The 24,826-nt window shown below is 46.7% G+C and overlaps 1 protein-coding gene across 2 annotated transcripts in view; it reads right to left on the bottom strand.

Moving 5' to 3' along the window:
- CEP135 (centrosomal protein 135) overlaps positions 1-24,826 on the bottom strand; it is a 435,470-nt gene that overhangs the window by 150,954 nt on the left and 259,690 nt on the right. For both annotated transcript variants that reach the window (XM_029587343.1, XM_029587336.1), the window contains 5 exons: positions 21,306-21,383; positions 20,983-21,134; positions 11,912-12,027; positions 11,678-11,832; positions 4,603-4,658 (listed from right to left, as the gene is read on the bottom strand). In XM_029587343.1, coding sequence (XP_029443203.1) covers positions 4,603-4,658; positions 11,678-11,832; positions 11,912-12,027; positions 20,983-21,134; positions 21,306-21,383 — 557 coding nt within the window. The remainder of the gene's footprint in view (positions 1-4,602; positions 4,659-11,677; positions 11,833-11,911; positions 12,028-20,982; positions 21,135-21,305; positions 21,384-24,826) is intronic.

The following is a 24,826-nucleotide window of genomic DNA, read 5'->3' on the forward strand; positions in this document are numbered from 1 at the left end:
CTGCCGCTGGGGAAGGGGGGAGGGAGGAGGGACTGCTGGACAGTTACACACAGGAGGAGGAAAGGGTAGAAGAGTCGCCGAGCCAGTCCGTCCACCGCTGGGGAAGGGGGGGGAGGGAGTTGGGACGGCCGGAGCAGAGCAAATGCGCATTGTGAAATTAAACATATTAGAAACGTGCGCTCTTTTCTTTCTTTTCCATTAAACCAGACTGAGCCACAGCAACGCGTGGCCGGGTACAGCTAGTAATAAATAAATAATACTAAGGCAGATATGCAACTGAAATGAGAAAGAAGAAAATAGCTCTGAAGTCAAATGCAGTGAAAAAATGCAACTGCAAGAAAAAACAAACTGCATAAAAAAACACAGCTTTGTTTTTTTTTTTTTAATATATATTTTATTGGAAACAGAGGAATGACAAGCATAAGCATAATAAACAACCAACTGAGTAACACATGATATAGAATGCAGACGATAGTGTCAATATATCAGGCTTTAGCATGATGCATTCCCTGAAATCCATTTTGCTTTATTATAGAAACCCCTTCCCCCACCCATCCCTCCCCTCCCTACAGACACAAACCACCCACACACAACACTCATTCAGCACGCACCCTGATGTCCTAGTCTGTTTGAACCAGAGCAAAATAGCTTTTTATAGGAGAGTAAGATATTTTCCCCACAACCGAAAATAACTGCGTAAGACAATTCGAGTTTTTGGGTATGAAATGGAGTTTTGTCTTAAGAGTTCTATTTGTGCTATTTGTTGCATGGAGCTTTTCCACATTTGTGTGGAATACTTCCCCTGCTCCAAAAACTGGGACAGGGATCACAGCTTCCAAACATAACCACCTTTGGAGGGTCTCCTCGATGGTCCCCCGCTCGCTTTGGGAAAGACAGCATGACTCCAGAAATACCGAATTGAGAGGCTGAGAAAACTAAGGCATAACCCTCCCTGATGATCTGTAGTACCCACTGGTCAGAGGTGAGCTTGGTCCACTCCTTGTAAAAAAAAAACCAACACAAAAAAAAAACCCCGAAAACAACCTGCCACCTATTGCCAAGGGCAAGGAGTGGACCGGCTTGACTTCATTGGGAAGATTTGATGCCACCCACACCAGGGGCGAACCCGCCTCTAGAAGACTTTCCAGAATCTCGAATGGACTGCTGCCTACTCAAGGGCTGGCGCCTTGTCGAGGATCCAGCCGGTCTGCCAGAAGGGAAACGCCATGCTTCCCGGAACCGGGGACGAGAGGAGAAAGGCTTTCGCGGCGACTTCTTAACCTCCGGCAGTCTGTTACCTTTGGTCTCCCCCAAAGCCTTCATGAGCTGGTCGAGGTCATCCCCGAGCAGAAGCTTGCCTTTAAAGGGAAGGTTACACAACTGCGACTTGGACGAACGATCCGCTGACCAATTGCGCAACCACAATAGCTGTCTGGGTGCCACCACCGAAACTATACTTCGTGCCATGGTGCGCACAAGATCATATAAGGCACCTGCCTCTTATGCAACCCCTGCTTCAAGGCAGGCTGCCTGAAGTGGAGACAGCGTCCCAGAGGAAGCCTTTTCCTGGGGCTTCTGCATCCAACCCAAACAGGCGTGTTGCATCAAACTAGCACAGACCACAGCTTGGAGCCCCAAAGCAGACACCTCAAAAGCCCGCTTAAGCTATTCTTCCAGCTTACGATCCTGAACGTCCTTCAAAGCAACCGCTCCAGCGTCCGGAATGGTAGTCTTTCTAGTGACCACGGCATGGCGGCATCCACCTTTGAGATTTTAAGGGCTTCCAAATGATCCTGCAGCTTCACCATCGCTCTCCTCACCTTCAAACCAGAGTCCGGTGAATCCCATTCCTGGCTGATCAGCTTCTGGATCTTCTTCGGAATGGGGAAGGTGCTAGCAGGTCTCCGCAGACCATCCAACACCAGATTAACCCCCTCATTATCTGACTCCTCCAGGGATAGCTTAACCCCCAATTTCTCCAGCACCTGGGGAATAAGAGGGCGCAACTCTTCACTTTTGAACAGGCGTACCACCCTTAGGTTGTCAACCTCCGCTTCGGGCCCCTCAAAGACCCCTAGATCATCCTTAGGATCATCCGGGTCCAGAGGGTGCCCCCCCCCCCATCCAGGTTCACATTCAGATCCGCCGCTAGAGACAAGCCCCCCTCAGCCTGAAGATCATCTGAACCTGATCATCATCTGAATCTGATCATCTGCAGCCAGGCGTGCTGGGCAGGCCACCAGAGGCTGCTCCCACAAAGTCGCGGACCTTGCTGGGGACCCCCTTGGCCTCTTGGCAATGTTGGCCAGGCTGTCCTTAGAACACCCTCTTCTCAGCTTCCCTAGCCAGGAAAGCCTCATGAAGCATGAGGACAAATTCGGGAGAAAACCCCCTAGGTCCCTCTGAACTTTCGGGCCCTGACTCAGACTGTGCCTCCGCACACTGCTGCACCACGGGGTACAGAGAAGGAGGGGAATCCCTGGAGCCCTGAGGTAAAACCCCCTTATCCAGGTCCCCCTCTCCCGAGGAAGGGACGCCTGTCCGAGGCCCTCCCCCCTTCACCGCCAAACTTGAGGATCTCCGTGATTTTGCAGGTCTGGCAGAAGCATACTCTCCCCCCCCCCCCCTGCACACTCTGTGCAAAGGGAGAGGGGATTGAGATAAGCGGACCACACTCCGCAGGCCCAACAGGCCTCCACCAGCAGTTTGCCAGTCATCGGGCCTGTAAAAGGAATGCCGTGCACTAAAATTATGGGGGGAGGTGTTATGTGGCTGCCGAAGCAGGAAAGAGGAGCACACTGCCGCACAAGTTCTAACCAGCGCGAAAGAAAAAAGTGCTGACGCTGCAGGAAAATGCGTGTGCGGTCAGCACTGAAGAGAGCAATGGAGAGGCAATTTCCCCCGCCTGGAGGCACTCTCCCACTGCTGCAGAGCTGCTTCTCCCCCCTCCCAAGCCCAAGTCCTCCCGGGACGACCCCCGATCCTGCCAAGAAGGCTGTTAGGCAGCTCAGACACATGGCCTGAGCCGCTGCTGCTTCTCTTAAAAAAAAAAAAGAAGCCCCTAGCAGCCAAACACTCAAGGAGCTAGTATAAGAGCCCCCAGAGGGGAATACTTCCCTGAGTCCCAAGGATCGAAGGGGAGACTTGGTCCCGGTGTTGCAGGCTAAAACCAGCCAGGGGTGGCCCTCGAGAGGAACCTGACACCTTGGGGAGCAGAAAAAAAACTTCAAAACCGAAGATCAGTCAAGACTGCAGGTAAACACCTCTACCACCTGCTGGAGGCAGATAAATACTGAGGGACTGCAGATGGCACACTCAGATATGTAGCAGTGACCAAAGTTTTGTCCTCTGCCACCATCTGCTGGTAGGAATGAATAAAATCCACTTGTCTGGACTGATGTGGGTATGTTCAGGAACATACCTTTTTCTAAACCGGTAAGTCCATGAATAGAAAGCAAAATGTTCACTATTACCCAAAGTTGTAAGTTATAAGGGAGTCTGATAGGAACCTGATGCCTATTGGCAGTAAATGACTGGGAACCTGATCTTGGTCAATGATACTATTTTGGTTTTTGACTCTAGGGGTAAATCCCTGTTGTATGGGTTTTCTAGCCAGTATGTGTGTTGGTGTCTTGATATCTGTTTAGATCTTTTGGATCTATTTGCTGTTCAAATTATTTTGCCAGTTAAGTGTGGTCAGTTATGTTTGCAGATTATCGTGAGGTTAGTTGTTAGAGATAGTATTATGTATTAATATAGACGCATTTCTATTGACACTATTATATCTCAATTAGTGCATTTGATGCACTGTTAACCCGCGTTTGGACGCGCGTTTTCGTCGCACTAGCTTTACCCCTTATTCAGTAAGGGGTAATAGCGCGTCGAAAACCCGCATCCAACCCCCCCAAAACTAATAGCGCCCGCAACATGCAAATGCACGTTGATGGCCCTGTTACTTATTCCTGCACATTTTACTTTCAGAAATTAGCATCTACCCAAAGGTGCTATTAAGTCGGAGGAACCAAAAGTTAATAATTAAAAATTTAAAAAAAAAAAATTTTAAATCGGTCCGCGGCTTGAAAACCGGACGCTCAATTTTGCCGGCATCCGGTTTCCCAACCCGTAGCTGTCAGCGAGTTTGAGAATGGCAAAATTGAGCGTCGGCTGTCAAACTCGCTGACAGCTGCCGCTCCTGTCAAAAAAGAGGCACTAGGGATGCGCTAGTGTCCCTAGCGCCTCTTTTTACCGCAGGCCCTCATTTGCATGCGGGCAGATACTAAATCGCACGCACAGGAGAGTGGCCTGTGCGCTCGCTCGCCCGCCCGCTCTCCCGCGACTTTTACTGTATCGGTCCAATACTATGGCTGTAATTCTTGACACAAAGGAGTTACACTGACCAGAACAGTGTTAAAGTTCAGAACAAATAAACCATTTTAGACTTTATATAAGCAAGAAAAATCTGCATGTGTGTGAGCTTATATCACAGACTACATTTGATATTTGGTCAAGTAACTACTGACTGGCTGCCAGTAGTGGTATTTAGCAACATATTACATACTCAGATAAGGAAATTACCATAATGTGACTTTAGTTATTACTTACTCGACAGAAGATTCCAGGTCTGATAAAGTTATTCTTAAATTAGCAATTGTTTTTTCCTATAATACAAAAATTTACAAAAATAAAAAATACAAAGCATATATATCCATTGAACTACAAGATAAATGCTGCCGAAAATTGTATTACATCAAGGAAATGAGTGTTTTGTCTTTAAAATGATGCACTTATGTTTTAAAAATAACTCCAGTTCAGATAGAGACATGTCTCATCTTTAATCAATGAACTTCAATTCACTCATCTGCTCTGTCGTCATTTCTCTGCACTGCTACATAGTTACCTCAAAGTGCAGCCAAAAAGGTTAAACTCAGGTTTCTCTATTGCAAAACCTCCACCCTTTTCATTCAAATATAATTATATATGATTAGGTTGCAAGGAGTAATCTGGATTACTGAAAAGTAAAAATCCTCATTTTAGACAATTGGAAGTTAGGAGGGCAAAAGGCCCTGTAACAGCCACAGGCAAAAAGAAAGAAAAAGGCTTACAGGTTGCCCTAAAGCTGAGAAGGTAGCTAAATAAGAGCAAGTCATCTGGGGGGGGGGGGGGGGGGGGGGGGGGGAGATAGTCACAGGACAGCAGGATGTTAGTCCTCACATATGGGTGACGTCAGTGGACGGAGCCCTGTCACGGAAAACTTTTCTGTCAAAGTTTCTAGAAGCTTTGACTAACACTGGCACACCGAGCATGCTCAGCCTACCATTATCTCTGTGCCCACAGGTGTCTCCCTTCAGTCTCGTGTATAGCAAAATGTGCAAGCGAAAAATAAAATAATAAAACGTATGTAGACCCAACTCCGCGGGGTGGCGGGTGGGTTTCGTGAGGACTAACATCCTGCTGTCCAGTGAGAACACCTGTTATAGGCAAGCAACTCTGCTTTCTCACAGGACAAGCAGGATGGTAATCCTCACATATGGGTGAGTACCGAGCTGAGGATGCCCGAGCAATGCACCAAATGCACCCAGAGACGTGCAACAGGCACAACAATAGGGGTGGAATTTGGTAAGGAGGGCGTCCTGAAACCCTGAAGGATGGATGGATGTTGGGTAGTTAAACAGAAACAAGTTGCGTAAAACAGACTGGCCAGAAATGGAAGCTTTCTGGCCAGCCTTATCTATGCAATAATGGGCTGCGAAGGTATGGAGAGCGCTCCAGGTCGCGGCCTTGCAAATATCAACAAGTGGCACCAACCGAAGGTGAGCCACTGAGGTTTCCACGGCCCTAACAGAGTGTGCTTTCACATGGTCTTGTAGCGGAATGCCTGCTTGCTGGTAGCCAAAGGAGATACTGTCCGCCAAGCAGGAGGAAAAGGCCTGTTTGCCCACTGGAACTCGCAGCTAGTCTTTTGCCAAAGAAGGAAAGAGTTAGGTGTAATTCCTCTGGAGTGCAGTGCGGTCTAGATAGAATGCAAGTGCACTCTTACAGTCCAAGGAGTGGAAAACCCTCTCGCCCTGGTGAGAGAGAGTTGTTGGGAAAAAGTGGGCAGAGTATATTCTGAGTAAGGTGAGATGCTGCGTCTACCTTAAGAAGGATATGAGGTTGAGTACGTAGGAGCACTCGGTCACGGAGGAACGCAGGGTCGGGTGAGTAGGTAACAAGGCGGGTAACTCACTGAGCCTGTTGGCAGAGTGATGACTACGAGGGAAAGAAATTCCCATGCCAGACTGTTAAGCGATAGGAATATAAAGGCTCGAACGGGGAACGTAGGAGTCTTGTAAGCACTAAATGTAGGCCTCATTCCGTAACCAGTGAAAATAGAGACGGCTTAATCAGTGGATGACCCATTGTAAGCTGATTCAGAAGGGTTGAACCGTTAATCGGGTATCCCCACTCCCAAGTGTTACGCCAAATTGGAACAGAGGTGTATCCATGTGGAGGATGTCTGGGGAGCAGAATCCGAGGGCGTAAGAGAAAAAGAGTGGTGTAGAAAAAAAGAGGGTAATACCCTTTTGTATGCGCCATGTGGTAAATCATGCCATTTCAAATGGTAAGATTTATGTGTGGAAGACTGTTGTGACGCTACCAGTACCTGAGAACATCAGTGAGTCCGTGATATGAGACTGACCTGTGAGAAGGCGAAATGGTTACTGGTGTGATAGATTGAGAAGTATGGGAAAGCATACTTGTCGTGGTCAGGATGTGGTTCTGAGAAACAGTGAACCCCATCCTGGTGCAGCATAAGAGTCCTGGCTATGAGAGGCGTCAAAAGAGACACATATAAGAGGCCTTTGTTGCAGAACGAGCAAAGGTGTCCATGGGAACACATTCCGAGACATGTGTAGGGAGTAGAATCTGTTCAACACATGGTTCGATTCGGACACAGAGGGCAAGGTCGGTTGACCTCAGCGCTAGAAGATTTTACTCGCTACACATGTAGTCAGAGACCATTCGAGAGGATGGAAACTTCGACGGAGAAGGTCTGCTAGAGCTTTCAGTAAGTCTGTTAGATAAGTGGTCCGGGGATGCATGGAGTGTGCAAGGGCCAAAGCTAGAGCTGCGCAGCTTCCTAGCAGAGCAGCTAAGAGGTTGTGCGTGCTTGTGTGTTGGAATACCACATTGCCACTATGCTGTCTGTCTGTATGCACAAAGGTTTGTTGCAGAGGCAGTATTTTAAGGCATAAAAGGTATGGCTCGAAGCTCCAGGAGGTTGATGTGAAACTCTGCATGGAAATGAATAGATGCATATTGGGTTGGGAAGATGTGGATTTGAACTCTTCAACCCTAAGTAAATGCGACCGTGAGCAGGACCAGCTGAGGATTTGGTTCTAAATCGGTAATATGGATCAGAGACGAAAGCAGTTGAACAGCTTAGATCCACTAATAATTGAAAATTCCACTGAATCTTACTCATAGCCAATCTGGGCAGATGAGTGAAGTGGATAGTGAAAAAACCCCATGGCCCTTCAATGAAAGAATTGAGGGGCTGAGGTTATGTTGCATGTGCACAGAGATGTGTAGGAATTTGTCAGAATGTCTGCACGGTTGTTGGACAGGAATTTCGTTGCGACTGTAGTGTCCAGAACTGTTCCATATGGTATTTATGGTAGTTAAACAGCAATCCCAGGCCGTAGATTTATAGTGAGTCGTGGAGAAGATAGAGCTCCTTGCTTGGATTGACTGCTGTTAGGCAGTTGTCCATACAAGGAAAAGCATGAATGATGTTTTACTCCGTAGAGAAACAGCAGTCACTGCTATTTATTTTTGGTGAAATACACAAGTTGTCGAAGCTAGTGCAACCGGCAGAACTTGGGATTGTAATATTGTTGACTCACTATGAAGCACATAGGCTAGAGGAGAGAGGCAACCCACTTAATGCGGTAAGGGAAGCATGGTGACGAGAGACACCATTTTACCTGTCCCTTCTGAAGAAAGTTGATATTTCTGAGGTCCAGGATGGGCGGAGAGCATCTGCTTTCTGCTAAAAGAAAGAATAGTGAGATTAAAAACTCCCCCCCATCCCCTGCGCTTTGAAGCGTCCGGGGGACTGTACCCTGAATGCTGGTACTAAGTGGGGTGGCCACTCTGATATCTGGCAAGTTGAGAGACCAGGTGGTGTCCAACTGGCGGAGCTGATGTAATCTGGATATCAGCTGGTCTCCCGCGGGAGCATGAGCGGTAAAAGTCTTACCCGCATCTCTGTCTGCTGTGCAAGAAAACGTCGAGAGCTGTCGCCAGGTCTCGAGGTGGGCTTGCAATTGAGGCAGTGTTTGCTGGATCTTGTGTCTAGCAGATCAGTTAATGCATCTGGGACTTCGGGCCTTAATTAGGAATCAGAAGCCAGAGTATTATTGAGCATGGAGTCCCGTTGCTGACAACGGGAGGATGTCTGGATGCAATCCCAAATTATTGGTAGAGAGGTTCTCTTGGTGTTGCGTCAAACATAGCTGGCAATAGCGATATGTGACACTAATACGGTTCTTGGAAGATAACATGACCTAGAACCTCTTGAAACCATGTGGCCCGATTTAGCGACCAGGTCTCGATGGGATTGTTGCTGAAGCGGGATTAGAGTACTTACTGTCCTTTGTGGTGGATCACAGAAGGACGAGTCAGTGAATATCGATGGCTCATGGATTTCGGGAGGCATCGAGCATAGCCTGAAGGACATAAACGTCCGACTCAACTCTGTAATCTGGTATGGTAGCGCAGCTACAAAGGAGACAGGCTAGGCGTGTCTGGCGCTTCTACATTATTTTGTGGTGGCTCAGAACCCTGCACCAGTGCCGGTGGAGAATGCCTCGGCACCTTGGGTGCAGAGGAGCACATGACTCATGAACCCGGGCCCGCTTCACAACTGGCTCAATGTACATTGACGCTGGTGCGGAATAGGTATCGCTCGGAGCCCGGTCATTCTCCAGCACAGAGGACTGCCACCGCTGTGCGGAACAGTGGCGGTGGAAGTAGTGATGTTTCCCTCTGCGCTTGGCCCGGTCATTCTCCAGCACCGAGTAAGATAGCACTGATGTCCTGGATTGCTTCAGTGGCGGATGGTCGCCGTGCCAGTGACATTGATTGCCATGGTGCTCGGCCCGGTCTTTCCCCAGCGCTGAGGTGGATGCCCTTGCTGTCTTGGATGGCAAATGACGGACTGTCAGCATGCCTGTACTGCTCCTGGCACTATGTAGTGCCCTAGGATGATACTGGGCTTTGGTTAAAAACCCGAAGTATGGAGCATTGTGTTCAGTCGAGGGCATTGCGTTTAGGTGCTAGGGCAGTATTGACGGTATCAATGGCGGCATTGAAGGCGGCCTCGAGGGTATCGTTGAGAGCATCGATGGCCCGGGCAGAGCACCAATAACATTGACGGAAGCACCGATGGAATCGATGTGGCATCGAAGAATCATCGATACCAGCACCGATGGAGTGGACGCGGGCATCGATCTGGACATCGATGGCACCGATGGAATTCATGGAAAGATCAGTGTCATGGATGTAAACATCGATGGCACTGAAAGAATCGATGCGGGGATCAATGGCATCGATGGACTGAGAGGGGGGCATCGATGGAGGCAGGACAGCATGGATGGAGGTACCGACCGCATGAAGGTACCATGGGAATCAATGGAGGCATGGATTCAACAGCGGCCCTGGCGGCGGTAAACATGGATGTCCCTATCCCACTAGCCCTATAACCAGGTGGAGGACCACAGGAGGACACTCGCAGGCTTTGTGGGGCTAACTAAGGATGAAAACATAGGGAGAGGGAAGGCCGCAATTCGGTTGGTAGGCCGAGGAAACAGTTAGTGAGGTGACAGGAACCAACCGAAAAACAGGGCATAGTACTCACCGAGCGTCAATTAAAATGTACGCGAAGGGAGACCCGTGTAGGTAAAAATTATTTATGAAGTAAAACTTCAAGTGTTTCCGTGAGGAAAAGTGACAATTTCTCACAGAGCTCCTGACTGTGATGCTAACTGCAGCGTGGGAAAAAGAAGACTGAAGGGAGACACCTGTGGTCACAGGGATAATGGCATGCTGAGCATGCTCAGTGCACTCAGAATGCCAGTGTCAGTCAAAGCTTCTAGAAACTTTGTCAGAAAAGTTTTCCGTGACAGGGCTCCGTCCACCAACGTCACCCATATGTGAGGACTACCATCCTGCTTGTCCTGTAAGAATATGATGACCAAGTTACAGTTCATTTTGTCTGTATCTTTCAAAGGATATGGCACTGTAACCAGCTCTGTGGTCACATCTCCAAAGAAACAGAAGAGAGAAAATCTAAAGGAAGATAAAAACGTGCAGAATCTATACCATAAACCCTAGAAGGTGAGACTTAAGTATCTAAATACATATGCCTTGGAGGAGAAAGAAAACACAGTAACATCAAACACCTAAATAGTTTAACACACACAAAATAAGCATTTTTCTTTGGAAGGGCTGGATTTACTAATGCTGCAAGACATAGTGAATTCGGCGGTAACGGGGGGCGATCCTGCGATTGCTGCCGGCGTCCCACCAAATAACTACACCATAAAAGGTGTAGTTATTTGGCACGAAACTGACAGCGATAAACAAGCTTACCTTTCGCTGTTGGCACAGTCTTCACGGCATCAGCCCCAATACCGCCCCGACTCCGCCCCCATCTTGGTATCGCACGCGATAAGGGACTTTTCGTGCGAAATGTCCCTTATCGCGTGCGATCCGCTTGGTAAATGACTCCCTAAGTTCTAGAGCAAGGAAAGTCCTATTATCAGGTTAGAGACAGTAGACTCGGTAGAAATTCTTCACAAAAAAAAGGTGATAAAAGTATAGAACAGTCTCCCAAGTGCAGGCATTTCAAGCAAAAATCAATATCTGATTCTTAGCAGAGAGGAAGCAAGAGTGAAGTTGATATCAAGCAGGGTTTGTAGTACATTACAGTAGGTAGGGAAAATGAATACACCAGATGGGTCTGTCAGTTTTTACATATTGTAAATTCCTTTTCTACAGAAAGTAGATGACATTCGAAATGGGAGTGTAAGCAATGGAAATGGAGCAAAGAGATGAGTTTCAGAAAATAAGTGAAAAGCAATAGAGGTAAAATAGATTGCATAACAGGAAACTTGAAATGAGTTTTTTTATTATTATTTTTCTATAATGGCTGTCTGATTCTAACAGCTAAAAATACTTGAAATTTTAAATGCTTTCTTCTTTTAACAAATTACATAACACTAAAGTTTTGTTGCAAACTCATTTGTCACCAGTTCATCTAGCTCTTAGTGTGAAAGCTGAAAAGGACATTTTCACAAGGAAACAATTAATGTCATATATAGAATGGTTGAAACAGGGCTATAAAATAAATGGCTGCATGTTACAGCACCCCATCATATATTTGTAATGTACAGAGTTTCCTCATAACTTACTGTGAAAATAATTCAACTGTTGACCGTACACTGACTTTAAAGTAATGCAGTGGCACAAAAAAGACTTAGGTCAGTGAGAAGTTGTCCCGTAGCGTTCTACTGCCCCAGTAATGTTGCTGTCAATTAATTTAGTTTTGGAGATGGTAGCTTCCTGGCAACCTAGATTTTGGGTGTGATCAATTTAATCCTTAAGAGAAAGGACATTTTTACCGGCTACCTACCTTGTTAGAAATGTTATCATCTAAGCATGCAATTCTTTCTGTCTTGTCATCTACAGTTTCCTGAAGAATATCCTTTTCTTTATCCAGGACAGACACTGTGCTTCTGAGCATATTCAGCTCCTCTTGCTGTGAAGAACTTTTGTGGTTTAATTCATCTATGGATCAAAGCATCATTAAGTTCTTGTAAGCTTGTTTTCCTTCAAAAATAGAACTAGACAAAAAAATAGTTCATACCTAGCCTATTTTCTAGGGTAACGATCTGTTCTTGGGATAACTGGAGCTCATCCTGTTTTACAGAGAGGTGGTGCTGAGCATCTTCTAGAGACCTCTGCAACTGGTCATTCATCAGTCTGCGGAATTGAAAAGAAAAAGGAAAATTGGTTCTTACCTGCTAATTTTCGTTCCTGTAGTACCATGGATCAGTCCAGACCCTGAGTTATGTCACCAATCCAGCAGAGGGAGGCAGAGAAACGTTCTACTGACTCTGACGTATACCCTGGGGTGCCACCTGCAGTCCATCAGTATTGAACAGTATCAAAGCAGAAATGTAATCAATAAAATAACTATCTAAACTCTATAACAGTGGTTCTCAACCCTGTCCTGGGGACCCCCACCAGCCAGTCGGGTTTTCAGGATACCCACAATGAATATGCATGAGAGAAAATTTGCATGTTATGGAGGCAGTGCATGCAAATGTTCTCTCATGCATATTCATTGTGGATATCTTGAAAACCCGACTGGCTGGTGGGGTCCCCAGGACAGGGTTGAGAACCACTGCTCTATAACATACTTCCAACTCACGAATCCTAAATGGAAGCAAAATCCCAAAGAAAAAAAATCCGTGGGAATAAATAAGAAACCTTAAGAAAAAGTAGACAGCATAAAAAGTGGTTTAAGAACCAAAACAGTGAACAAGCGGACTCTCTGAAAAGATAAATACATACACAGATATAAAGGGCGGGCATCTGGATTGATCCATGGTACTACAGGAACGAAAATTAGCAGGTAAGAACTAATTTTCCTTTCCCTGTACGTACCTGGATCAGTCCAGACCCTGGGATGTACCAGAGCTGATTTAATTAGGGTGGGACCCAGAGAGTCCCGCTTGGAGAACACTCTCTCCGAAGGCTGCCGAACTTGGAGCCTGGACATCTATGCGATAATGACGAGCAAAAGTGTGCAATGACTTCCAAGTTGCTGCCTTACAAATCTCCTGAGGAGAAACTAGTTGACATTCCGCCCAGGACGTAGCTTGCGACCTAGTGGAATGAGCTCTCAAACCTTTAGGAATATCTTGATGAGCCAGAAGATAAGCTGATCGAATTGTCTCTTTTAACCAGCGAACAATTGTAGCCTTGGAAACATTATGACCCATATGAGGGCCACTCCACAAAACAAATGATCAGACAAACGAAAACTGTTATAACTTCAAGATAATGCAACAGTACTCATCTCACATCCAATTTCTTAAGATCCTTAGAAGAAGGATCCAAACGATCTAAACACGGAAAAGCAGGAAGCTCTATTGACTGATTTAAATGAAAAGAAGATACTACCTTAGGTAAAAAAGATGGCACAGTCCTTAATGAAATGCCCGCATCAGAAATTCTAAGAAAGGGCTCTTTGCAAGGCAAGGCCTGCAACTCCAAAATTCTACGAGCTGAGGAAATAGCCACAAGAAAGACCGCCTTCAACGTAAGATCTTTCAAAGTTGCATGTTTAAGGGGTTCAAAGGGAGCCACACATAGAGCCCTAAGAACCAAGTTCAAACTCCAAGCAGGACAAGGGTTCCGAAACGGAGGACGTAGATGTTGTGCGCCCTTGAGAAAACGCGCTACATCCGGATGCGTAGCCAAGGATAATCCCCGAACCTTACCCCTAAAACATCCAAGCGCTGCAACTTGGACACGTAAGGAACTGCAGGAGAAACCCTTGGCTAACCCATCTTGTAAAAAAGATAAAATATCCGATACAGAAGAGTGAACCGGATCTAATTGATGCTCATTACACCATGACTCAAAAACCTTCCACACCCTCGCATAAGCCAAAGATGTAGACGGTTTTCTAGAACGTAATAAAGTAGTTACCACAGCATCTGAGTAACCTTTATTCTTTAACCGACGCCTCTCAAAAGCCATGCCGCTAGAGAGAAGCATTCGACCTCTTCCAAACAAACTGGACCCTGAGACAGAAGGCACGGCAGATCCCGAAATCGCAGGGGACTGTCCAGTGCTAGACTGACCAGGTCCGTGAACCACGGACGGCGTGGCCACTCCGGAGCCACTAAAACGTAGACTTGTTGAACTTCTATCCGACGCAGGACCTTGCCAATCAGAGGCCAGGGTGGAAACACAGAGAAGAACATCCTTTGGCCAAGGAAGTACCAGAGTGTCTACTCCTTCTGCTCCTCTTTCCCTCCTGCGGCTGAAGAACCAAGGGGCTTTGGAATTCTGAAATGTGGCTATGAGATCCATTGCCGGTGTGGACCATCTGTTGCATATCATCTGATAGGCTTCCTCGCACAGTTACCACTCGCCTGGGTCGAGATGATGCAGACTGAGAAAGTCGGCTTGAACGTTGTCTACCCCGGCAATGTGTGAGGCTGCGATGCTGAGCAGATGTTGTTCCTCCCAGGTGATCAGCTGATTAGCTTCCTGCGCTACCTGTAAGCTTCGAGTTCCTCCCTGGCGGTTGATAATCGCTACCATGGTCGCATTGTCGGAAAGTATCCGTACCGACTTCCCGCATAGGAGAGGTTAAAGAGCGATCAAGGCCAAGCGAACCGCTCTGGTCTCTAACCGATTGATCGACCACCGCGCTTCTTCTTTGGACCACTGACCTTGAACAGATGTTTTCTGACATACCGCTCCCCAGCCTGAAAGACTGGCGTCGGTGGTGACCACAGTCCATTCTGGAATCTCTAGAGGTACTCCCTGACGCAAATTGTCCGAGTGTAACCACCAATCCAGGCTGAAACGAGCCTCCTCTGTAAGAGGAAGGGGAAGGTAGTATAGTTCCGAAACCGGATTCCAGCGTGAAAGCAAAGCATACTGAAGTGGTCTCATATGTGCAAAGGCCCAAGGCACCAATTCCAAAGAAGAGGTCATTGAGCCTCAGACTATCAAGTAATCCCAGACACATGGTATAGGAACGGACAGCAAGACTCTGATTTGCAATTGAATCTTGAGAATGCGATGCTCCGGAAGGGACACTGTCCCTTGACAAGTGTCGAACAGTGCACCCAAAAATTCCAGAGACAGTGAAGGGACTAGGTGACTCTTGTCCTTGTTGATCACCCAGCCTAGCGATTGCAAAAGGTCGATGACCCTGCTGATCGTTAAGCGACAAAGAGATTCCAACTTCGCTCGAATTAACCAGTCGTCCAGGTATGGATGTACCAACAGGCCCTCTTTCCTGAGCTGTGCTGCCACCACAATCATGACCTTGGTAAATGTCCTGGGAGCTGTGGCTAACCCAAATGGGAGAGCCCTGAATTGATAATGCTGCCCTAGACGCAAAACCTGAGAAACTTCTGATGATCGAACGAATGCCGATGTGTAGATAAGCTTCGGTGAGGTCGAGAGACGCAAGAAATTCTCCTTTGTGTACTGAAGCTATGACAGACCGGAGAGTTTCCATTCGAAACTTGGGGATCCGTAGGCAACGGTTGACCCTTTTGAGATCGAGAATGAGACGAAAGGTTCCATCTTTTTTTGGAATGACGAAAAAAACTGAGTAACGACCCCTCCGATGTTCTGATATTGGAACTGGAACAATGGCTTGGAGGTCGCTTAGACGCTGAAGGGAGTCCTTGATTACGCAACGTTTTTCTTGGTAAGAACATGGTGAAATCAGAAAATCGGTGAAGTCGCCGTACAAAATCTAAAGCGTAACCTTGATTTATCACTGAAAGAACCCACTGGTCCGTCGTCCATCTAGCCCATTCCCCGTAAACATGGACAGTCTGCCCCCTATAACCAGAACCGGGGAAAGGACCGGCAGCATCTCATTGAGTAGACTTCATGCCACCTGAGGCTTGGGAAGTTCCAGGTCTCCCGAACCGGCGACCACGAAAGGACTGTCCAATTCTGTTGTCTACCCGAAGACTGCTTAGCAGGTGGAGCAGATGATCGAGAAAACGAAATCTTCTACCAGACCGAAAACGATAACGGGAAGTGAAGGCGGTCAGAGTCTAGGATGATCTCTGGTAACTTGTGAATCTTATTCTCTCCTAGGGACAAAATTAAATCTTCCAATTCTTTACCAAAGAACAATTTTCCCTTAAAGGGTAAAGCCCCTAATGTAGAGATTACTTACCTGATAATCTCCTTTTCCTTAGTGTATGCAGATGGACTCAAAACAAGTGGGTATAGTGTGCTCGTGGTAGCAGTTGGAGACTGATCTGACGTCAGCACGGGTACATATACCCCCGCAGGAAGTGCAGCAATTCAGTAATCTTCCTTGCAAAAGCTTTATGGATATATGTGTAACTGACCGATCGATTAAATGAACAGGATTACCCTGACCGTTGATAGTAGCTGGAGACCGCCAGTGTTCTCAACCGGAAGGCGTCGACACCCGGCAGGGTGGATGCCCTATTATAAGAAAAAAACATGGCTTATCGTGAGTTGGTGAATCCCCATGTATACCGGCAGCCGGGCGGGATGCTGAATCCATCTGCATACACTAAGGAAAAGGAGATTATCAGGTAAGTAATCTCTACATTTCCTAGCGTGTAGCAGATGGACTCAAAACAAGTGGGATGTACAAAAGCTACTCCCGGACTGGGCGGGAGGCTGCCCGAGGTCCGTTCAGGATTGCCCTCGCAAATGCTGTGTCCTCCTGGCCTGGACGTCCAGACGGTAGAATCTGGAGAAGGTATGGAGGGAGGACCACATCGCTGCTTTACAGATCTCTGCAGGCGACAGCATCCTAGTTTCTGCCCAGGAAGCCGCCTGCGCTCTGGTAGAGTGAGCCTTGACCCGTAGAGGTGGAGGCTTTCCCGCTTCTATGTAGGCTGCCTTGATAACTTCTTTGATCCAGCGGGCGATGGTTGCCCGTGAGGCCGCTTCCCCTTGCTTCTTCCCGCTGTGAAGGACAAACAGGCGGTCCGTCTTTCGTACTGCTTCTGACATTTTCAGGCATCTGGACAGTAGCCTGCCAATTTCGAGATGGCGTAGTATTCGACCTTCTTCCGACTTCTTCAAACCTTCCGTGGTAGGCAAGGACATGGTTTGGTTGAGGTGGAAGTGTGAGACTACTTTGGGTAAGAAGGAAGGAACCGTGCGAAGATGGATAGCCTCTGGAGTGATTCTGAGAAATGGGTCACGGCAGGACAGCGCTTGTAGCTCTGAGATGCGGCATGCTGAGCATACTGCCAGCAGAACACCATCTTCAAGGTTAACAAACGGAGGGACAGGCCTCGAAGTGGTCTGAAGGCGTGTTCCGCTAGAAATTCCAAGACTAGGTTGAGGTTCCACAGGGGCACTGGCCACTTCAGTGGCGGGCGAATGTGTTTGACTCCTTTCAGGAAACGTGAAACGTCTGGGTGTGTGGCGATGCTGTTGCCGTCACTCCGGGGACCGTAGCAGGATAGCGCTGCCACTTGAACCTTGATGGAATTGAGGGACAGACCCTTCTGAAGTCCATCTTGCAGGAAATCCAAAATGATAGGGATCTTAGCGGCATGTGGATTGGTGCCATGAGTTTCGCACCAGGCTTCAAATACTCTCCAGATCCTTATATATGTTAGTGATGTGGAGAACTTGCATGCTCGGAGGAGGGTATCTATTACCGGCCCCGCGTATCCTCTTTTCTTCAGTCTAGCCCTCTCAAGGGCCAGACCATAAGAGAGAATTGGGCTGGATCCTCGTGGAGGATTCATTCCATTTCTTCTCCCGGGGTGTTGTTCCTAGCCTGTGATAAACAGGAACGTGTCACCACGGTGCAGCAGGTCGCAATTCGTAGGGACATGGCTGCCACCTCAAAGGCTTGTTTCAGAATGGTGTCCATGCGCCGGTCATGTGTATCCCTGAGGGCCGTCCCCCCCTCCACCGGAATGGTGGTGCGCTTCACAATTGCGCTAACTATGGCGTCTACCTCGGGGAACGCCAGCTTCTCCTTGGTTGCCGGGTCTAAGGGGTACACGCCAGCCAAGGCCCGACCCCCTCTGAATGAGGCCTCTGGCGTATTCCATTCCAGATCGATTAACTGCTGAGCTGCTTGTAGGAGGGGAAAATGGTGAGACGTTTGGCGCAGGCCCTCTAACAGGGGGTTCATTCTAGGTTCCTCTGGGGCGTCATGGCCCGGGATAGCCAGCTCCGACAGGCATTGAGAGATCAGGACTGGGAGATCCTCTTTTAAAAAGAAGTGCCTCATGGTCCGATATGGTTCAATCCCCGAGGGAAGTTCTCCCTCCTCGGGGGACTCGTCGTCTTCCTCAGGGCAATCTGAATCCCCATAAGTGGGGGTTCCGGGTGGCGCGTGGCCGTGCGTAGGCCTTGAGGGTCCAGGGGCCGGGTCATCCGGTACATATGGACCCGCTCGGGGAGCAGCCTGCATTGTGACAAAGGCATGAATCCCCTTGAATAATTCCACCCAGGAGAGCGAAGCAGGATCTGGTCTGAGAGGTACCAGGTCCCTCGGGTTCCCCGGCTGCTCACTGCTGCCTGCTAGGTCCGGGGTGTTCCCTGAGGAACTGGCAAGTACGCTGGGCTGCGACCGGTCCTGGCCTGGAACTCCTAGGGCCTCTTCACATTGGGCACATAGGGAGTCTGCTTCCTCGCTCTGTGTGGTTCTAAGGTTGCATGCCGAGCAGAGGCTCATGCCTGATGCTGGAGGGGCCGGCTCTGCCGACACATGAACTCTCTTACGCTCCATGTGCGCCTAGGAACGGACGCTTATCAGCGGGCGCCTATGAACGCACGCCTAACAGCGTGCGCGTAGCAACAGGCGCCTATTGCGTGGTGACAAACCAGGCAGGAAAATGGCGACCTCCATGGCGGATTGCCACATAGGGCAGAGTCTGTGAATCCTTGCTTCCTCGGAGACCAACAAGTAAAGATGTATGCCTTACCTTGTCTTCGGTGCTTCCCGGTTGCGACCCGGGCGGTCTCCGGCTGCAGGGGAAGAGGGTGAGTACCGTCACCGCCGCGCTCGAGGAAGTGCACCCGCTGCCTCTGGACCGCGCCCGAACTCGTCTCGCTCGGGGGCCAAGTCCGCGCCGGGACCGAGGCTGCCTCTATGCCGCGCCCAAGCCCTTCTCACTCGGGGGCTAGGTCCCTGTCGCGAGCCGGCCACCGGACCGAGGCACTTACCTCCGAGGGACCACGGAAATCACCTCGGGAAACTCAACTGGGGGAGGGACCGACTGGTATCACCGCAGGAGTGCAGGGCTCGTCTTCAGGTAGGTTTCTTCTATGAATTTAGTCGTGTAGAATTTGGAAACACGCTCAGCGAGCGTGAGGTAGCTCCAAAGGAGACGGAAATTACTGAATTGCTGCACTTCCTGCGGGGGTATATGTACCCGTGCTGACGTCAGATCCGTCTCCAACTGCTAGCATGAGCACACTATACTCAGTTGTTTTGAGTCCATCTGCTACACGCTAGGAAATTGAGCTTTTGATGATGCATCTGCAGACCAATTCCTTAACCAAAGGAGCCTGCGAGCAGATACTGAAGCAACATAGAGCGAGCCGAGGTCCTGAGTAGATCATATAAAGCATCTGTGCTGTAAGCAACTGTAGCCTCTAATCGACCAGCTTGTGCTACCTCCTAGGTAGAGAGGGAAGAATTATTTTGCAATGCTTGGACCCACCGCAGGCCAGCTCTCAAAGCCAGACTACTACACATGGCCGCCCGTACCCCTAGAGCAGAAACCTCAAAAATTTGCTTGAGTTGAATCTCTAGTTTACGATCCTGAAGATCTTTAAGAGCCGTAGCTCCCGTTACTGGAATAGTCGTCCTCTTAGTGACAGCTGAGACAGCGGCATCCACTTTTGGAAATTTTAAAATTTCCAAGGCCTCTTCAGGTAATGGATATAGCTTCTCCATAGCTCGTGTTACCTTAAGACCTAATTCAGGAGTGTCCCACTCCCGGTACAAAAGGTCAGTGAGAGAAAGATGAAAAGGAAAGGATGTCGCCGGCCCCTAGAAAAGAGAAAAGGTATTTTAATTTTTTACCTGACAAAACACCGCGGACCTCGGGAGCTGCTCCAAGTAGGGTGAGTGAGCCGGGCCCCCCGGTATCACCCCTGCCAGGAGTGGTTGCTGGGTCCAAACCTCCCCAACTCCGGCGGCCTCAAAACCAGGAGGGATAGTCCCCCCAGGACTTCCCAACCTCCCGGGAGGCAGTGAAACGGCTGAAGAAAAAAAGATATATATATATATATTTTTTTTTTTTAAAATAACTTAAATGAAAAGGACAGCCTTTCACAAAGAGAGACAGAAAACCAATTAACTCTAAACTATCTGATTAACAAACCAAAAAACTACCACAGACTGCAGGGTTAGGCACGTCCACCTCTGCTGGGAGACAGAGAAATACTGATGGACTGCAGGTGGTATCCCAGGGTATACGTCAGAGTCAGTAGAACGTTTCTCTGCCTCCCTCTGCTGGATTGGTGACATAACCCAGGGTCTGGACTGATCCAGGTACGTACAGGGAAATGCTGTTTTGGCATAAGTAAATACTAATAGTTATGGAGACTTTGTAAGATGAAAAACCAGTAGCCACCCAATCAGAAAAAGCAATACACAGGCTATCAATAGAGTGCATGCAAATTGCTTTAATTTTATGAGAAGCTCTTTGATGTCTCCTACATGACTAGTTTTGTGACTCAGTGTGACTATTAAAGATACTTATCTTTAGAAATCACTTTTATAACTTGGAAATTTTCAAATTAAAAACACCCAATATTCAGAGCCCTTTTTCATGGGTCCTGTGATTTTATTTTACCTCTCTAAAATGGACCCTGAATGGAAAATATATGGGAACTACTAGATTACAGTGTGTAATGTAGCTGTCAATTATATTACACAATATTACTGGATGCACTGTAATGAAAGGCCCTGTCTTCAATAGCAACATTTATTTTGGTGAGCTAAACTTTAAAATTGTATTAATGTTAAAAGTTAAAGCTAATTATGGCATTGTACAATATCTCACTAACATCATTCATCCTCTTTCCAAACCTTCTTCTTCATTTAGAATATATTTGAAAAATCATTAAAACATGTATCCATACGCTAAAACATTTATACTTTATTCATATCTGGAAAAAAAAAACATTTTAAAGCAAGCTAACCGAACTGATCCCAGCTCTATTTTCTGTTGAGAAAAATCATCTGATATCTGGGAAAATTTATAAGACTGAGTTTTTTTTTCATTTTCCAGTGATGCCACAGTCTCTTTGAGAACAGAAACTGAAGACTTCAAATCAAACCGTTCTTTTTCAAGCTGTGAAAAAAAAGGAGAAATAGCAACGTGAGTCCAGCTGGCCATGGAGGAATTTTTTCATAAAGTGTTTTAAACAAGAAACTAATTTATTTGTGCAGAATACCTATCAAAGTTAATGGCAGAAATTGACATATATACCCCCTACACCCCCTTTAGTTGCCAGACACTTACCACATAAATAGTATTTTCAAATTCAGCAATGTTTTGTTCCATTTTTGATTTCTCAGAAGCTAGTGATTCATGCTGACTCTGAAAAGTAGAAAGCATTTTTTAAAACTGTTTGGTTGTTTGTCAAAAAAGAAAGATCTAATGCCCCGAACTACTGTATTAACAAGGATGCAACAAATTCACTGATTACCTGCCAATCCAGATTTTGTGAAAGATGTAATCATCCATACAAGGTTTAAGTGATACTCTGGGATGAATGTCCAAAAAATGTTCAGTGCCTATATTTAGGAAGACTTTCAACTGAAAATGTATCTGCATTTAAGGATCTTAAATTTAGACCTGCCTCTCCCTTTAGCAACCTAAGTTGCTACATAATGCTAAAACTTAGCTCTAAGCATTTAACTTTTTTTTTCACCCAAACTAACTACTCCCATAGACACCCACTTTTTAGGTTCCTAAATTTTAACTCCAACTAAACATGAACCTAAATTTAGGTGCTCAGCTCTATTCAATTTTTAAAGGGGCTGATTTACATGCCAGACTCCAAAAATCAACGTAAGATTTGCCATACTGGGTCAGACCAAAGATTTATCAAACCTAGTATCTTTTTTCCAACAGTGACCAATCCAGGTTACAAGTACCTGTCAGGATCCCAAAAGGTCAACAGATTCCATGCTGCTTATCCTAGGGATAAGCAATGGATTTTCCCAAGTCCACCTTAATAATGGTTTATGGACTTCCAAGAACTTGCCCAAAGCTTTTCTAAACCCAGCTGCACTAACAGCTTTCAACACATCCTCCAGCAATGAATTTCAGAGTTTACTTCTGTGTTGAGTTAAAAAAAAAATCATATTTATCATAAATGTATCACTTAGTAACTTCATTGAGTGTCCCCTAGTCTTTTCTCTTTATGAAAGAGTAAACAACTGATTTGAGTTTATCCATTCCACTTCACTCATTTTATATCATGTCAAATGTCTCCTCATTGATTCATCACCAAGCTGAAGGGCCCTAACCTCTTTAGCCTTTCTTCAAAGGGAACTCATTTCATCCCCTGTATAATTTTGGTCACCTTTCTCTGTACCTTTTCTAATTCCGCTATATCTCTTTTGAGATGCGATGAATAAAACAGATGTTACACAATTCAGCAGTACGATTGATCATGGGATCATCAATTAGGGAGCATATTACTCCATTATTGATTCAGTTGCATTGGCTACCCATGGAATAATGAATACAATTTAAGGTATTGATTTTAGTTTACAAGTTGTTGCAATGAGATACACCAAAGTATGTGTCTGATTTGTTCCACTGGTATATTCCAAGAAGAGCATTGTGCTCTAGTAATGGCTAGTTATTAGAGGTCCCAACTGTAAAAGAAGCCCAACTCCAGGAGATTAGAAAATGTGCTATTTCTGTGATTGGCCTGTTAAGCCCCTCACCTCTGATCCGAAGCAACTCTTGCATAGCCTCTGGCAGCATGCTGTTCTAAGGACCCAGGACAGAATTTCCTTCAACGTTTATAGGTCCCCTAGCTGGGAATTCCTGTGGTACTGTCTGATGTCGCATCCTCCAGGAGTATATAAGGAAGGCTTTTGCAACCAGCCAGCACCCTCAGCAATAAGGAGAAATAGCAATGTGAGTCCAGCTGGCCACTGGCATTAGGTCTCCTGGTACTCTTGCATTCCAGTGCATGTTGCTATTCTTGTTTTGTTCTTGCCTTGTCATTTGTTCCTGCTTTGTTTCCTTATGTTGTCCTTCCTTCGTCCTGCTCTGTTTGTCTGGTTCCTTGCCTGTCTCCCCTTGCTCCTGGCCCTGCTTGTCCTGTTGGCCATGGATTGACAACCTGGATCCTGACTCTGACCTGGCCCCTGACCATCCACTGGCTTCTACCTGCCTTGATCTATGGCCTGTTACCAGTGGTGCTGTCTGCTGACTACCACAACCCTTGCTCAGATTGGACTGTCAATCATCTTATCCCCAGTGACACACCTAAATCCTGCCGGCTGCCAGAACCCAAGGGCTCAATCTGAAGGGGAGGTGGCTGATATAGGTGAAGTTCCAGGTTTGTCCCACCTACAAGCTTTTCCGCCAGCTGCCTGTGTGGGACTAGTGAGTTTGCTCACTAGGAGGCGCCAACCACACTGTAGCCACAAGGGTCCACTTCCTTGATAGAGTCACATGGCCCTTCCTTGTGAAATAATATTCCGGTGGAGATTAGAAATATGATTGATTTTAAAGCAATTTTGTTTCAAGAAGCTTTTTATTAATTTGTTTACAGTGTTTAATTTGTGATTCATACAGAGTATGTGTTTATTTTATGTATGATGTATTAATGCTTACTGTAACTTGCCTAGCATGACTTATATGTGGGTTATAAGCTTTTTAAAATAAACAAAAGTGCATACAATATTCGAGGTGCAGTTAAACAATGGAGCAATGCAAAGGCATTATGATATGCTGTTTTATTCTCCATTCCTTTCCTAATAATTCCTAGCATTCTATTTCTTTCTTGCCACACACTGAGCAGAGATTTTCAACATATTATATATGATGACCAATTTAGTTTGAGTTAAATTTAGTTCTGTTACCAAGAATTTAAAAAAATGTCTTCAGAATTTAGTCCCCATGAATGACATGCACTCACTCCACTGCCCAACCCTTCAACCCACTAATATACTGTTTTTGGGGAGGAGGTGCAGAAATAAATGACAAGTGCATTTCTTTCCTTATGAATGCACCCCTATCCCACCCTAGTGCAGCCCTCTTACTCTCCTACCCCACTCTCCATCATACCCAGATGCAGTCCTGTCCTCTCTTCCCTCCCCTTTTCCTCCACCCCTGCTGCTTCCTCCCAGGCCCCACGCAAGTCAAAGAGACAGCCTTTTCTTTTCCCTTCCCTTTTGGGCCACATTTGAAGGCCAAAGATGCTGCCATTGCTGGTTACCAGGATCTCTATTTTTAGCCTGAAGATGCTGCTGGAATAGCAGAAATTGTAGACAGTGGGTGAGAATTTCATATGATAAGCTGAACAGCAGCAGCAGCATGAAATGTTGTGTGTTTTTCTTTTCTATGGATGACACAGTGATATATGTACATTTTCTTGTACACTAAGAATTTTAGATCATGCGGTTTATAAATATTTTAAAATAAATACAAGGGTCCCAATTGGATCCCAAAGATGTTGCCACTGGTGATTCTTGGGGTCTCATCGGGGCAGGGGGGGGGGGGGGCAGAAGAAGATGCTTTCTTCTTCCTGGGCTGTCCTGTCAGCTGCAAAGAAGTCCACTCACCTCATGCTAGCAAAATGTTCTATAACTTTTACTACTCACTTGAAAAATTGCATTCTAATGGTGGTGAAACCTAGTATCACTTAATTATAGAGGATGCCTCCTTGTTTTGAACATAAGACTTGACATACTGGGTCAGATCAAAGGTCCAACAAGCTCAGTATCCTGTTTCCAACAGTGGCCAAGCCAGTTTACAAGTACCTTGCAAGATCCAAGGGGTAGATAGATTCCAAA

The sequence above is a fragment of the Rhinatrema bivittatum genome, chromosome 1 (genome assembly GCF_901001135.1).
Source record: "Rhinatrema bivittatum chromosome 1, aRhiBiv1.1, whole genome shotgun sequence".
NCBI lineage: Eukaryota > Metazoa > Chordata > Amphibia > Gymnophiona > Rhinatrematidae > Rhinatrema > Rhinatrema bivittatum.